Raw genomic sequence first — 16,532 nt, 5'->3', positions numbered from 1 at the left:
ATTCCTTTCCCCTAAGATATAAGCACGTTTCTAATCTTATCTCAATAGCATTTGAAGTAAGGAACTACTCTCATGATAATATTTCACTCTACATTTTTGGCTCAAAGTGATTGCCTAACATTCACATGATTTATGTTTTTATCCTGTTGACACACGCATAATAACCATATAACTAATATATGCTCTTTTGCCCCCTTTACATGTGAATACAAAGAGAATATTATGTTTTCATATCCTGATGCAGATTAATATAAGTAAACAATACCTTCACATAAGAAGGCACATTCAAAATATAATGATATTAAATAAGTAAAAAAATATTAGAGTTAGAAAAGGTAGTACAATTACTGGTAAAATAATGAGATGACAGAACAATTGGCTTGAATTAGATTTAGCAAAAGTAGCTAAATTGCATATAAAAAAGATGTTGTTTACCAAGGAGTGTTGAAGTAAACAACACGAAGATTGCCTTATATTTATGAGAAGGGTCATCAGAGAAGCCATTCAATTTTCTGCAAAGTGAAAAGTAGAATAAAACATAAGATATGTTGAATGTATTGAACAATATACACCACCATTAAGATATATTGAAGCAACTCATATTGAAGCCAGGAAGATAAATAGTAACTCTTTGTAGAACAATAGATTTGCAAAAATAAAATTTGAATATAAATGCATTTAAAGAAATCCTAATAGATTAAGTTCAGACGCTAAATAACAGCTCACAAAAATCACATGTAATAAACACTTAAATTTACTCGATCAAAATTCAACCTCCATTCATGAATGACAAATTTCAGCCTAAGAGTTTTCCTTGCCCATGATGTGATTGTTCAAATGCACCAACTAACACCTTGAACCAATACCTGCACTAAAACAAATTGATTAAACAGATGACCAAAATAATGACACACAAAAATAATAGTTGCAACAAACAAAACCAATATAACATCAGAGTTTAACACCAAAACGGGCATGTCACACTACTTTTCAAAATTTCTTAAATAGAATATAAAACTATTTAATAAACGTCTTTCATAAAATATCAATAATTTGCAGCGGAATATTCTTCAAACATTAAACATCAACATCCAACAATAAATTCTGGCACAAAGGCCCCAACATAAATATTCATCATTAATTGTTTCAAATAACAATAAAAGGCTCCAGAACAGGTTTCCAAAATTTGATACATAAGGAATGAAAATAAATAAGTAATCCCATCCAGTACGTATCAGAGCCCTAGACACTTGAGCCACCACCTACTACTCAGGATCACCTGCAAGTTACCCATAGGAAGGGCAACATTTCCAAGTAGAAGGGGTGAGATTCACATCAATAATAATAGATATAAAATTCATCAATTGAATCTAACACCCTAACATAATAATAATTATCCAATATAAATATATATATCATAATTAACAACATCAACCATAAGTGGGTAAATTCAACCAACAACAATGACTCATGCAACTACTTGACAACACTGCTAGACTCCTCAACAATGCGACTATGCACATGCATGTGGTACCAAATTACAGGGCAGAAGCCCTCACCGAATTTTGAATGGTTAAAGCATTCATCAGGGCATAAGCCCACACCAATTTGAACAATAAAGTGTTTCAGGGCATGAGCCCTCCCGCTTTATTTGTTATGCAATAGACTCCACTTGTGTATATCTACTTACAACCCCACAATTAATCAACATGTATGATTTAGTTAAATATAAACATACATCACAATCATCAACAAATCATCATAAGTAATCCAACAATCCCAGAAAAATACACAATTCATCATAATCCTCGCGAGTGCATCTGCTCGCTATGGCGAGCTCAGGAAAAAGGTTGCTCGCCGTGGCGAGTACGAGGCGAATGAGAAAAAAGGTGCTCTCGGGAGTTTTGACATTTTTCTCACTAAATCTTCTTTTTTAAGCTCCCTGTTCATCTTTTTAATCTAAAAATTATCCCAGTCCTCTCTAAAATCATTCAGGCACTCAAAACTAAGCAAATTACATCTTATAACAACAATCTAAAAATCATGATCTCTCACTCACTAACTCGCCATGGCGAGTGGTTCTGCTCGCGAGGCGAGACAGGCTACTCGCCGGGGCGAGCGATGAACATCAGTACGGGCAGAATGCAGGTTTTCCCCAAAAATCCCAATTTCCTCAATTTCACTCCCCAAATCAGTTTACAGATATGAAATGAAATGTTGTATGCACTCATAACCTGTTTCTAACATCAAACCAGTGATTCCTACACTCAATTCACCCACAAACCAAGAATTCAACTTAAACCCAAAATCCCTAATTTCAACCATAAACCTGTTAAATCAAAATCAGAATTAAACATCTACAGTACTGAAGCAAACCTCACCCTTACCTTAAATCAGATGAACAATTGCACAAAAATCTGGTTCACTTGGCTCTACTTGGCTCTTCTCCCTTTTTTCCCAAAACTTGTCTGTTGTACGTGAAACTGCTTTCTGACTATTTTTTTTCCTAACTCCCCAATACTTAACTCCCCTTTATTTCATTTAACTCTCCCTTAATTCTATTAATTTCTAATTAAATCCCCAAGCTCCAAAATAATAATAATTCCCATATTATTATAATTAATATTAAAATAAACCATATAATAAAATATAACACACCACATATCAACAATAATTATTTAAAATCATATAAAAGACTCTAATAAATCATAAATAAATAAAATAACGACTAGGGCGTTACAACTCTCCTCAACTTAGATAATTGCGTCCTCGAAATATTACCTCAAGCAAACAACTCTGGATAAGACTCCCGCATCTTACTCTCCAGCTCCCAAGTCAAACTTTCACCGGTTACTCCACCCCAAACAACCTTCACTAGAGGTATATCCTTGCCTCTCAACTTCTTCACCTCACGGTCTTTGATTCTCAACGGTAAGGTCTCAACTGTAAGGTTGTCTCTAACCTGCACATCATCTATTGGAATAACATGCGAAGGATCCGCTACATACTTCCGAAGTTGCGACACATGAAACACATCATGCAAATTCGAAAGATGTGGTGGCAAACCCACTCTATATGCCACTGTTCCAACTCTCTCAGATATCTGATATGGATCAATAAACTTAGGAGTCAACTTCTTAGACTTCAATGCACGTCCTACACCTGTCATAGGAGTAACTCTCAAAAACACATGATCTCCCTCTTGAAACTCAAGGGATTTTCTACGCTTGTCATGGTAACTCTTTTGTCGACTCTGCGACGCTTTCATCTTTTCTCTTATCATCTTGACTTTCTCCGTAGTCTGATGAACTAAATCTGGTCCCAACACCACACTTTCTCCCGACTCAAACCAACATAAAGGAGTCCTCCACTTCCGACCATACAAAGCTTTGAACGGTGCCATACCAATACTCGAATGGTAACTGTTGTTGTACGTGAACTCTATCAACGGTAGGTGACTATCCCAAGCTCCACCTTGCTCAAGTACACATACGCTTAGCAAATCCTCTAACGATTGAATCGTTCTCTCCGACTGACCATCTGTTTGCGGATGATAAGCCGAACTCAACCTCAACTTTGAACCCAATGCATCTTGCAAACTCTTCCAAAATCTTGAAGTGAACCTCGGGTCTCTTTCCGACACAATACTCGACGGAACTCCATGCAACTTCACAATATTATGAATATAAATCTCCGCCAACCGAGCTACCGGATAACTAACATTGATCGGAATAAAGTGTGCCGACTTCGTCAACCTGTCGACAACAACCCAAATGGCATCATGCCCTCTCGGAGTGTTCGGTAAACTCGTCACAAAATCCATGGAAATGATCTCCCACTTCCGCTCTGGCACATCTAACGGTGTCAACAACACTGCAGGCTTCTGATGCTCAACCTTAGACTTTTGACAAGTCAAACATGCATAGACAAAATGAGCAACATCACGTTTCAACCCAGACCACCAAAACAATTTCTTCAAATCATGATACATTTTTGTAGCTCCCGGATGAATACTTAAGCTACTTTTGTGACTTTCTTCTAGAATCAATTTTTTCAAATCATCATTATCAGGAATACAAATTCTTCCTCTGAACCTCAACACACCCTGATCATCAACCTTGAAGTCATTATCTTCAGTTTCATTACTAGCAACCATTAAATCCACAAACTTGACATCATCTTGTTGTGCTTCTCTGATACTGTTCAAGAAATCACTATTAATCTTCAGCATACCCAACTGTACACTCTGAGGTGACAACTCACAGACAAGACTAAAGTCTCTAAACTGCTATAGCAACTCAAACTCTTTTACCATCATAGCCGACATGTGCAACGTCTTCCTGCTCAAAGCATCTGCAACCACATTAGCTTTACCCGGATGGTAATTCAAACCAAAATCATAATCCTTCAACAACTCAAGCCATCTTCTCTGCCTCATATTCAACTCTTTCTAATCAAATAAATATTTCAAACTTTTATGATCACTAAACACTTCAAATCTGGAACCGTACAAATAATGCCTCCAAATTTTCAAAACAAAAACCACTGCAGCCAACTCCAAATCATGTGTAGGATAATTCTTTTTATGAATCCTCAACTGCCTAGAACCATAAGCTACCACTTTACCATCTTGCATCAAAACACCACCCAAGCCCAACTTAGACGCATCACAATAAACAACAAAAGGTTCTTCCGGCTTCGGTAAAATCAAAATAGAAGCAGTCGTCAATCTTCGCTTCAATTCATTGAAACTATTCTCACACTGAGCATCCCACACAAAAGACTTACCCTTACAGGTCAACTGAGTCAACGGAAGTGCTAACATCGAAAATCCTTTTATGAACCTACGGTAATAACCAGCCAAACCCAAGAATCTTCTAATCTCGGTCACTGACTTCGGAGTCTCCCATTGTGATACTGCATCTACTTTTGATGGATCAACTGCAATACCACTACCAGAAATAATGTGGCCAAGAAAACTTACTTCACTTAACCAGACTCACATTTAAACAACTTGGCATACAACTTCTTTTCTTTCAACACTTGCAACACAATCCTCAGATGTTCTGCATGCTCTTCTTCAATCTTAGAATAAATCAAGATGTCATCAATAAACACAACCACAAATTTATCCAGATAAGCATGGAAAATTCGGTTCATATACTCCATAAACACAACAGGCGCATTAGTATCACCGAAAGGCATCACCTTATATTCATAGTGACCATAACATGTCCTAAAGGCCGTCTTCTGCATATCCTCATCCTTCACCTTAATCTGATGGTAACCTGACCTCAAATCAATTTTACTAAACACACGTGCACCCACTAACTGATCCATTAAATCGTCAATCCTCGGAAGTGGATACCTATTCTTTATCGTCACTTTATTCAACTGACGGTAATCTATACACAACCTCATGCTACCATCCTTCTTCTTAACCAACAATACCGGCACTCCTCACGGTGAAACACTTGGTCTTACAAATTTCTTGTCAAGCAAGTTCTCCAACTGTTTCTTCAACTCAGCTAACTCGGACGCCGACATACGATAAGGTGCCTTCGACACCGGCTTCGTTCCTAGAACAAGGTCAATTGAAAATTCAACCTCCCTCTCTGGTGGTGTAACAGCTCGATTTTTAACTAGATTTATTTTAATTACTTTTATTATGTGTTTGTGTGTGATTATTGGTGCTTGTGTGTAATTAATGTATTATTCGCATGTTTAATTGCTTAAATAGAAATAGGAGCATTAAAAGTTGGTATCAGAGCCATGGTCAGTCGTGTCTAGACTAATGTTTGTTGTTTTTCCCTGTTGTGTACGAATGGTAGGTTAGTACCTTCGACATTTGCTTTGTTGTGTTGTTTCCTTATTAGTGAGTTGGTTGTATAGTGCTGAGATGGCAGGAGGTCGTGATGATGCGGTAATTGCGCAAGCTTTAGCGACTATGGCACAAGTTTTGGCTCAAGCGAATGAGAATACGGCGGCTAACCGTAGGAATGAAGGCGAGGCCGAAGGGAGGAGGCTCGATAGGTTCTTAAGGAACAATCCACCGACTTTCAAAGGGAGGTTCGATCCAGAGGGAGCACAGACTTGGGTGCAGGGAATGGAGCGGATTTTCCGAGCTATGGTTACGGGAGATGACTAGAAGGTCAGACTAGCGACTCATATGTTAGCTGAGGAAGCAGAGTACTGGTGGACCAATGCCAAGGGCAGGCTTGAGTTGGGGGGTGATGTGGTGACCTGGGCCAAGTTCAAGGTTGAATTCTTGAGGAAGTATTCCCGGAAGACTTGAGGACCAAGAAGGAGGTTGAGTTTCTGAATCTGAAACAAGGGATCATGTCGGTAGCCGAGTATACGGCGAAGTTTGAGGAACTTTCGAGGTTTTGTCCCTACATCAATGCTGAGGATGCTATGGTTTCGAAGTGTGTGAAGTTTGAGAGTGGGCTTAGGCCGGACATCTATCAGTACATGTGTGTTCAGGAGATCCGAGACTTTGATACTTTGATACTTTGGTGCATAAGTGTCGTATGTTTGATGATGCTGGAAAGGCTAAGTCTAATTACTACAAGGCTCAGGGTGAAAAGAGAGGAAGAGGACATGGTGCTGGAAAACCTTACAGCAAGGACAAAGGAAAGAAGAGAGAATCTGGTGGGGGCTCTAGGCCAAGTTTGGCGGATGTCAAGTGCTTTAAGTGTGGAACTTTGGGTCACTATGCTAATGATTGCAAGAATGATTTGAATTGTCACAAGTGTGGGAAAGCGGGTCACAAGGCGGCCGATTGCAGAGGTGTTGCAAGAGAGATTACTTGTTACAATTGTGGAGAGAAGGGTCATATTAGTACCAAGTGTACCAAGCCGAAGAAGGCGGCGGGAAAGGTGTTTGCTTTGAATGCGGAGGAGGTGGAGCAGCCAGATAATCTTATCCGAGGTATGCGTTTTATCAATAGTACTCCTTTGATTGCAATTATTGATACTGGTGCTACTCATTCTTTTATCTCGGCTAGTTGTGTTGAACGTTTGGATTTGGTTGTAACTCCTTTGTTGCGGGGAATGGTTATTGACACCCCGGCTAGCGGTTCGGTGACTACTTCTTTTATGTGTGCTAAGTGTCCTGTTAATTTTGGTGATGTTGATTTTGAGTTGGATCTTGTTTGTCTTCCGTTGAAGCATATGGATGTGATTTTTGGTATGGATTTGTTATTAGCTTTTGGGGTTAGCATTAATTGTTTGACTAAGAGTGTAACGTTTTGTAAGCCGGTAGAAGGGTTAGATAAGAGGTTCTTGGCCGCGGAGCAAGTGAAGAAGTCTTTAGATGGTGAAGCTTGTGTGTTCATGATGGTTGCTTCTTTGAAGGAGAATCAGTTCTGTGCTAAGTTGTCTAAGTGTGAATTTTGGTTGAAGGAAGTGAGTTTCCTTGGTCATGTGATTTCTAAGGGTGGTATTTTTGTGGATCCTTCCAAGGTTGATGTAGTGTTGCAGTAGGAGTCTCCTAAGTCTGTTTTTGAGATTAGAAGCTTTCTTGGTTTGGCCGGTTATTATTGGAGGTTCATTGAGGGATTCTCTAAGTTGGCGTTGCCATTGACGCAGTTGACTCGGAAAGGACAAGCTTATGTTTGGGATGCCAAGTGTGAGAAGAGTTTCCAAGAGTTGAAGAAGAGGTTGACTTCAGCTCCAGTGTTGATTTTGCCGAATCCGAAGGAATCGTTTGTGGTGTATTGTGATGCTTCTAAGATGGGTTTTGGTGGTGTGCTTATGCAGAATCGTCAGGTTGTAGCTTATGCTTCGAGGCAGTTGAAAGTGCATGAGAAGAATTATCCAACTCATGATTTGGAATTGGCGGCCGTTGTATATGCATTGAAGATTTGGAGGCACTATTTGTATGGTTCTAAGTTTGAGGTGTTCAGTGACCAAAGAGTTTAAAGTATCTGTTTGATCAGAAAGAGTTGAATATGAGGCAGAGAAGATGGTTGGAATATCTTAAGGATTTTGATTTTCAGTTGAGTTATCATCCCGGGAAGGCTAATGTTGTTGCTGATGCTTTGAGTAGAAAGACTTTGCATATGTCTGCTTTGATGGTTAAAGAGTTGGAATTGATTGAGCAGTTTCGATACTTGAGTTTGGTTAGTGAGTTGACACCGGATGGTGTGAGGTTGGGTATGTTGAAGTTGACAAGCAATATTTTGGAAGAGATCAAGAATGGTCAGAAGGAAGATTTGGAACTCGTGGACCGAGTGACGTTGGTTAGTCAAGGTAAAGGTGGGGACTTTAGATTGGATGAGAATGGTGTTTTGATGTTTCGTGATCGAGTTTGTGTGCCGAATGTGTTTGAGCTTAAGAGGAAAATTTTGGACGAAGCTTATAGAAGTAGTTTGAGTATTCATTCAGGAGCGACTAAGATGTATCAAGATTTGAAAAGGTTGTTTTGGTGGCCTGGAATGAAGAAGGAGATCGCTGAGTTTGTTTATGCTTGTTTGGTTTGTCAGAAATCGAAGATTGAACATCAGAGACCGTCGGGTTGGATGCAACCGTTGTTTGTGCCAAAGTGGAAGTGAGATAGTATTTTTATGGACTTTGTTGGGGCGTTGCCGAAGACTGTTAAAGGTTTTGATTCGATTTGGGTGATTGTTGATCGGTTGACGAAGTCGGCACATTTTGTTCCTATCAAGACGGGTATGATTGTACCGAAGTTGGCTGAGATCTACATTGAGCAGATAGTGAGGTTGCATGGTATACCTTCTAGTATTGTGTCGGATCGGGATCCGAGGTTTACTTCTAAGTTTTGGGAGAGTTTGCAAGCTGCTTTGGCAACAAAGTTGAGATTGAGTTCTGCTTACCATCCTCAGACCGATGGGCAGACGGAGAGGACTATTCAGAGTTTGGAGGATTTGTTGAGAGCTTGTGTTTTGGAGCAAGGTGTTAGTTGGGACGAATGTTTACCGTTGATTGAGTTTACTTACAACAACAGTTTTCATGCTAGTATTGGTATGGCACCGTTTGAGGCTTTGTATGGTCGGAGGTGTAGGACACCGTTGTGTTGGTTTGAGTCCAGAGAGAGTGCTTTGTTAGGACCGAAAGTTGTGCAAGAAACTACGGAAAAGGTTAAGATGATTCAAGAAAAGATGAAGGCGTCTCAGAGTAGACAGAAGAGTCATCATGATAAGAGGAGAAAGGATATTGAGTTTCAAGTTGGTGATCATGTGTTTTTGAGGGTGAATCTTGTGACCGGAGTTGGTCGTGCTTTGAAGTGTAGGAAGTTGACTCCTCGTTTTGTTGGACCGTTTGATGTCATTGAGAAGGTTGGGGTTGTAGCGTATCGGATTGCATTACCACCGTCTTTGTCGAATCTTCATAATGTGCTTCATGTGTCTCAGTTGAGGAAGTATGTGAATGATGCGTCTCATGTGATTCAAGTGGATGAATTGGAAGTAAGAGATAATTTGACGGTTGAGACTTGGCCGATTAGGATTGAGGATCGTGAGTCGAAGCGTTTGCGTGGCAAAGGGATTGTTTTGGTCAAGGTGGTTTGGGTTGGACCAACTGGTGAGAGTGCCACTTGGGAACCGGAGAGTAGGATGAGGGTTTCGTATCTGGAGTTGTTTCCTTCAGGTAATTTTCGAGGGCGAAAATTCTTTTAGGGGGGGGAGAGTTGTAACAGCCCGATTTTTAACTAGATTTATTTTAATTACTTTTATTATGTGTTTGTGTGTGATTATTGGTGCTTGTGTGTAATTAATTGTCATTGGGTGCATTTACATGGATTACCGTATTAGGAGGGTATTTTGGTCATTTGGCGGGTAAGGGTAAAATGGTAATTTTGGTTAGAATTATTTTAATATTTAGTGAGAACCCTTATTTTACTAAGTTACTAGTGTGGTGATTAGTTTTTACCGTTAGTGACCGTTCGTTATATTTTACCGTTGTTAGTAATTACCGTTTGTGTATAGAAACTTTTTAGAATTATGTTAGAATGGGTTAGGCCCATTAGAATTTGGAATTGAGCCCATTAAGGGAGATAACATTAGGGTTGTCATAGAAAATATCATTCATTCACTTCACAAAATATTTTCCTAGAGAGGTAGAGAGAGAAAGAGGTGAAGAGAAGAACAAGGGTTTTGAAGAGAATAGCTTGAGGAATCAATTGGGGTAAGTTTAGGAGCTGAATTGAAGCAAGAGTTTGGGTTAATCTTCTTTTAAGGTAAGGGGGTTAGTTATTATCATAATCATGATTGTTTTGTTTGCAATTTTCCTTGTTGTATGAAATGGATTGATTGGAATGAATTGATAATTGTTGTTAAATTCCTGCTCTTGTTTTGGTGATAAGTTTGAGTATGTTAATTGAATGATAAAAGAATTGTTGGTGATGAAATAACATGTTCATAATGTATGAAAATGGGTTGTTGTGAAATTATGCTTAATTGATGAATTATGACATGTTGTTGTTGAATTGAGGTGAGAATCAAGTTTTAATTGATGTTGTTGTTGCTGAGACATGTTGTTGTTTATGATTATGGCTTGGGTGTTCATATATCATGATTGTTGGTGAGAAATAAGATGTTGTTGGTTGTTTTGCAAAAATGGGTCAAATGGTGATTTTGGTTTAAGATGATATTTGATTCAAGTGATTATATGTATTTGAGTGTCTTTTCATGTTAAGAAACGTTTGGATACACTTTGGAATCGAATTTGGGTAATGGGAAGTCGAAAATTGGGATTTTTGGGGTGAAAATGGGTTTTTCCCGTAAAACTGAATTTTTCTGAACTGCGCGATTCCGCCGGACGAGCTAATGGCGAGCTAGTGGCGAGCAGCTACTGCCTTCGCTCGCCATGGCGAGCAAAACCTTCCGCCAGGCGAAATTGTCAGTTCCAGCATCCCCTGTTTCGCGTTCTTGCGTCTTTTTCACCTTTTTCTGTTTTGAATTGGCCTTTGGTGTAAACATGAAAGTTTTAGATAATTTTGTTAGCTTTCTAATGTCGTTGGTTTGAGGTCTAAATGATTTTTAGAACTTGAGTTATGATCAAATTACTACACATGGGTCATGTGGATTTTTGTGAAAACTTATCGTAACTTTTTCTTTAAGCCGTGAAAATTTTCCAAACTTGATATTGGGTTTAATAAAGTACTTAGAGTGAATAATTGAGTATGCATTTATGTATTTTGGAAATGTGAATGTGTTCATGGTTTAGGAAATATTTTGGGCGGAGTTGAATTGGTGAAAACGGATTTTGAGCTAAATGTCGTTTTGTCTTGGTTTTTCTCATATGAACTTAAGTTATCCTTTGAACTAATTTCTAATAGTTTGTAAGTGGCTTAAGTCCTTGGCTACATGATTGATTAAGATTGAATTGTAGGATTTCAAATTTGAATAAGTTACCTAACTTTGAAAATTATCAATGTTGGTCGTTTACCACATGATTTGAATTTTTGTTGGAAATGTTTCTTTAGCAAATTGTCTTGTGAGTTATTGAGATTATTCTTGTATGACTAAGTGAAGTTGTATGAATGAATGATTGTATTTTGGATATGATATTTATCATGAGATGTTGTTTTCCCTCTTACTTGGAATATGAGAATGCTTGAATGGTGAAACTATATGTGATAGTTGATGTTGAATAACATTGTTGATTATTGATGATCATGTTGATGTGATGATGATGAATGCTATGATTTATTTGTGTGGGCATGTTTTCTTGATAATGCAATGTTGTGGAGATAATCTATATAATTGGGTGTTGTCCTATATATTGAGGTTGAAATTGTGGATTGTTGTCGCATTATCGAGTTCTTATACATGTCCATGCATCATAGTCGAGTTGTTGTAAAAGAGTCCGGCTCTTTTACTTCGGAGATTATGTAACGAGTGACCCCTTACATACGATGTTGACTTGTCCATCGGAGGTGACGACCTTTTGGAGATTTGGTACCACATGCATTTATGTGTCAATAAGTGCATATCATAACATGAGTCTTATGTGAAATTTGTGATTGGTGATGAAATGAGATGAATGATTATTGATGATGTTTGTGATTGATGATTGTGAATGAATATTTATGAATGGATAATTGCTCATATGATTGATGTATGATGATATGAGCTATCAAGTTGTGATGTAAGTATTTATGTATGACTAATATTATTCAAGTACATGATATTATTTGATTTAATTGTTATCTGAATTATGATAATGTAATACTTACCTCTAGTGGTTTTAACCGTCTACTTGCCTGTATGGGTGAGTAGACGTTCTGCTGGAGTAGTGCTTGGTGAGTCTTTGCTTGGGATATCGGGAGCTTTTTCCGATATCGGTGTTGAGTCGGCTCTGATCTAGGCTTGTTGTGTCAGTCTAGGTTAGGTTGTTTTATTTTCCTTAGGATTATTGTTTTGTTGTTGACTACCCGTATGTTTGGGTTTTTGGAGATTCATCTTTGGGATATGATTTATTTGTTCATGACATGTACATATTTTGATCACTCTGGTTTATATTCCGCTGTAACTGTTGAGGTTTGTATACATGTCTATCGGTTTTGAATTTTGAATGTGGCGTAGCCTCTATTTCTTGAATAAATGTATTATTCGCATGTTTAATTGCTTAAATAGAAATAGGAGCGTTACAGGTGGCACATCTGGAATCTCATCAGGAAAAACTTCTGGAAATTTATTCATAACCGGCAACCTATCAATCACAGCTTGATTCTCCAATGACAAGAATGCCATCAAGGAAAAACATTAGAATTCCATCACGCTCCAACTGCTTCAACTGTTTAGTAGTTAGGAATTCAGCTCCACTCACTTCTTTAGCAGAAGAAAAATGCACCGTCTTACTAAAGCAATTAATATGAACTCGGTTATACTCTAACCAGTTCATCCCAAAAATCACATGCATACCCGTCAACGGTAAACAAACAAGGTCGACTTCAAAGCCTCCACCAAACATAGACAACGGACAACTTAGACAAACAAGAGAAGTAGTTAGTGAACCCTTAGCTGGAGTTTCAACAACCATTTCTCCTTTCATATCAGATACAACTAGACCCAACTTATATGCACAATCAACAGCAATGAAATAATGAAGAGCACTAGTATCTATAATAGCAATTAAAGGAGTACTATTAAAGAAACAAGTACCTCTGATAAGTCGGTCCTCATTCACTGTTTGCGTACCATTCAAAGCAAACACCTTGCCACCTGTCCTAACCTTCTTAGGTTGCGTACACTGCGAACTGATATGACCTTCCTCATTGCAGTTGTAGCAAACAACATCCCCATGCTTGCAATCAGCTAAAGTGTGTCCTTTCTGACCACACCTGAAGCACTTCTTCTTCTCACGGTCACAAACATTACTCTTGTGGCCTTTTTCACCACACTTGAAACAAACAATATCAGTAGGAGCATCTCTCCTCTTGGGCCTCCTCTCATCATTCAATCTCTGCTTACCCTTGTCAGCAGGGGCACTATACGGCTTCAGACGACTCTGTTGTCCCTTGCCTCTACGCTCACTCATCACCTTGTAATGAGCTTTCATATCCTCTTCATAAATTCTGCAACTACTTACCAAATCAGAAAAGTTTCTTATCTTCTGATACCATCAGCTCTTAGGCCATTCTCAAACTTGATGCATTTGGAGAACTCAGCTATCTCCGCAGTATAATGAGGATAAAACTTTGCAAGCTCCACAAACTTAGCTGCATACTCAGTTACAGACATATCCCCCTGTTTCAACTCCAGAAATTCAATCTCCTTTTTGCCTCGGACATCCTCCGGAAAGTACCTATTCAGGAATTCTCTCCTGAACACAGCCCAGGTCACCACAGCACCATCCTGTTCAAGCACGGGTAAAAGACTTACCCACCAGTCATCAGCTTCTTCAGCTAACATGTGCGTACCAAACCGCACCTTCTGTACCTCACTGCATTGCATGACTCTGAAAATCCTCTCAACCTCCTTGAGCCACTTCTGAGCTCCGTCAGGGTCATACCTCCCTTTAAAAGTTGGTGGATGGTTTCTCAGAAAAGTCTCCAACATGCTCACACCATCGTTACCAGCAGTAGCATTCGGTTGCTGCCCTACAGCTTGAGCAACAGCCTCAAGTGCAGCAGCAATAGCAGCGTCGTTTCTACCAGCCATCTCAAAATTCTACATAAGAAACAACAATTCAGAACAACAAAGACAACATTAAAGTTGACACTCTATCCTATGTTGCTCAACACGACTCTACTACTTGACCGGACAGACCAACCTGCTCTGATACCAATTGTAACACCCCGTTATCCCAAAGCAATTAAATAATAAATATAACATAAGAGTTTAACACCAAAACGGGCATGTCACACTACTTTTCAAAATTTCTTAAATAGAATATAAAACTATTTAATAAACGTCTTTCATAAAACATCAATAATTTGCAGCGGAATATTCTTCAAACATTAAACATCAACATCCAACAATAAATCCTGGCACAAAGGCCCCAACATAAATATTCATCATTAATTGTTTCAAATAACAATAAAAGGCTCCACAACAGGTTTCCAAAATTTGATACATAAGGAATGAAAATAAATAAGTAATCCCATCCCGTACGTATCAGAGCCCTAGACACTTGAGCCACCACCTACTACTCAGGATCACCTGCAAGTTACCCATAGGAAGGGTAACATTTCCAAGCAGAAGGGGTGAGATTCACATCAATAATAATATATATAAAATTCATCAATTGAATCTAACACCCTAACATAATAATAATTATCCAATATACATATAACCAGTGATTCCTACACTCAATTCACCCAAAAACCAAGAATTCAACTTAAACCCAAAATCCCTAATTTCAACCATAAACCTGTTAAATCAAAATCAGAATTAAACATCTACACTACTGAAGCAAACCTCACCCTTACCTTAAATCAGATGAACAATTGCACAAAAATCTGGTTCACTTGGCTCTACTTAGCTCTTCTCCCTTTTCTCCCAAAACTTGTCTGTTGTACGTGAAACTGCTTTCTGACTATTTTTTTCCTAACTCCCCAATACTTAACTCCCCTTTATTTCATTTAACTCCCCCTTAATTCTATTAATTTCTAATTAAATCCCCAACCTCCAAAATAATAATAATTCCCACATTATTATAGTTAATATTAAAATAAACCATATAATAAAATATAACACACCACATATCAACAATAATTATTTAAAATCATATAAAAGACTTTAATAAATCATAAATAAATAAAATAACGACTAGGGCGTTACAGATAGCAATGCAATTCAGAATCTCATCATAATACAAATAACCAAAGATCAAATTAAACAAATATTTTCACTCTTATTACAACCCCCAATTAGAAAAAACCCTAAACTGTAAAATACTCAGATGCAGAACAAAATTGAAACATGTACAGTAATAGACTTATATATTAATTTGAGAGAAAATAGAAAATAAAAGTAATTATCTGAAAATCATGATCCAGACAACATCGATTGAGAAGAAATAACAAATACATGCATTTACAGAATAAACAAAGATGAAGAAGAAGCTATAATGGTGGTAAAGTGAAAAAATAAATTAATTGAGAAAGAATAAAATCTTTTGGTTGAGTGAAATGGAAGAAGAAGCAGTCGTAGATGGAGAATAAAGAATGAAGAAGGACGAGGGAGGGAGGAAGAAGGAAGAAGAAGGAAAGCGTAAAAGAAAGGAAGAGGGAGGGAGAGAGAGGAGAACTGATTGATTGGAAGAGAATAGGGTGTGAGAAAAAAGCTGCAAAATTGGTTTCTAATACCATGTGCTGAGAAAAAAGCTGCAAAATTGGTTTCTAATATTATGTGCTGCTCTTGGTTTTAGATCAAGGGTTAAATTGTCATTTTAGAAAGACATGATTTTGACTCCAAGCAAAGGGTAAATCTGTAAAAATGGGTAGGGCTACATTAGGGTTTTGCTAGGGTTGCCTGCAATTTTTATTTTCATTTATATTATTAAGATAAAGATCTTTTCAAAAAATATTATAAAATTAAAGATAAAGATAAAGATTGACGCATTCAATACATTAGAATTAAACTATTTAACTTTTTCTATAAACATTTACTTAATTAAAAATCAAAGAGTGTTATGTATTCGTTAGCAATACTCTATTCATAATGATTTTATTTTTTTAAAAGGATATTAAATTTTCAAATTCTGCTCTTCTCCCAACACATTTTGCTCGCGCCCAGTTGATTTGCCAATTATAGCCATGCGTGAGTTAAGTCACGCAACGTTATTTAACTCACACACCTTATAGCTTTGCGTGACTTAAGTCATGCTCCTTTAGCCGGTGCACGAATTAACTCACGCAGGTTGGCCGGTTGGTTAGAGCTAAAAAACACACGTTTTTTGGACTTTGGTCAGCTTTTTAACCTTCAATCTACACGTTTCTTACAACTTTTACACGTTTTTTGACTACATTTATGGTAGTTTAACCTATACTACCATTCTCACTTATAAATACCCCTCCAAACTTCCCCATTTTCCCACACCATCTCACACTCTCTCCCCCTATTT

At 37.9% G+C, this 16,532-nt stretch overlaps 1 protein-coding gene across 3 annotated transcripts; it reads right to left on the bottom strand.

Annotated features, from left to right (window-relative positions):
- Positions 1-529: 529 nt before the first annotated feature.
- On the bottom strand, positions 530-15,750 carry LOC112421034 (uncharacterized). 3 transcript variants are annotated; one of them, XM_024780986.2, is made up of 3 exons: positions 14,896-15,750; positions 13,127-14,134; positions 530-866 (listed from the first exon to the last, which is right to left on the bottom strand). In XM_024780986.2, the coding sequence occupies exon 2, from the start codon at positions 14,123-14,125 to the stop codon at positions 13,571-13,573; it is 555 nt and encodes a 184-aa protein (XP_024636754.2). In that variant the 5' UTR covers positions 14,126-14,134; positions 14,896-15,750; the 3' UTR covers positions 530-866; positions 13,127-13,570. The 3 variants fall into 3 exon arrangements, 2 of the variants coding, with proteins under 2 accessions (XP_024636754.2, XP_024636755.1); XM_024780987.2 differs by lacking the exon at positions 530-866 and adding an exon at positions 1,233-1,279; XR_003010973.2 differs by lacking the exons at positions 530-866; positions 13,127-14,134 and adding an exon at positions 14,565-14,626.
- Positions 15,751-16,532: the final 782 nt, after the last annotated feature.

The sequence above is a fragment of the Medicago truncatula genome, chromosome 4 (assembly GCF_003473485.1).
Source record: "Medicago truncatula cultivar Jemalong A17 chromosome 4, MtrunA17r5.0-ANR, whole genome shotgun sequence".
NCBI lineage: Eukaryota > Viridiplantae > Streptophyta > Magnoliopsida > Fabales > Fabaceae > Medicago > Medicago truncatula.
This window is presented reverse-complemented; position numbering and strand designations above follow the sequence as displayed.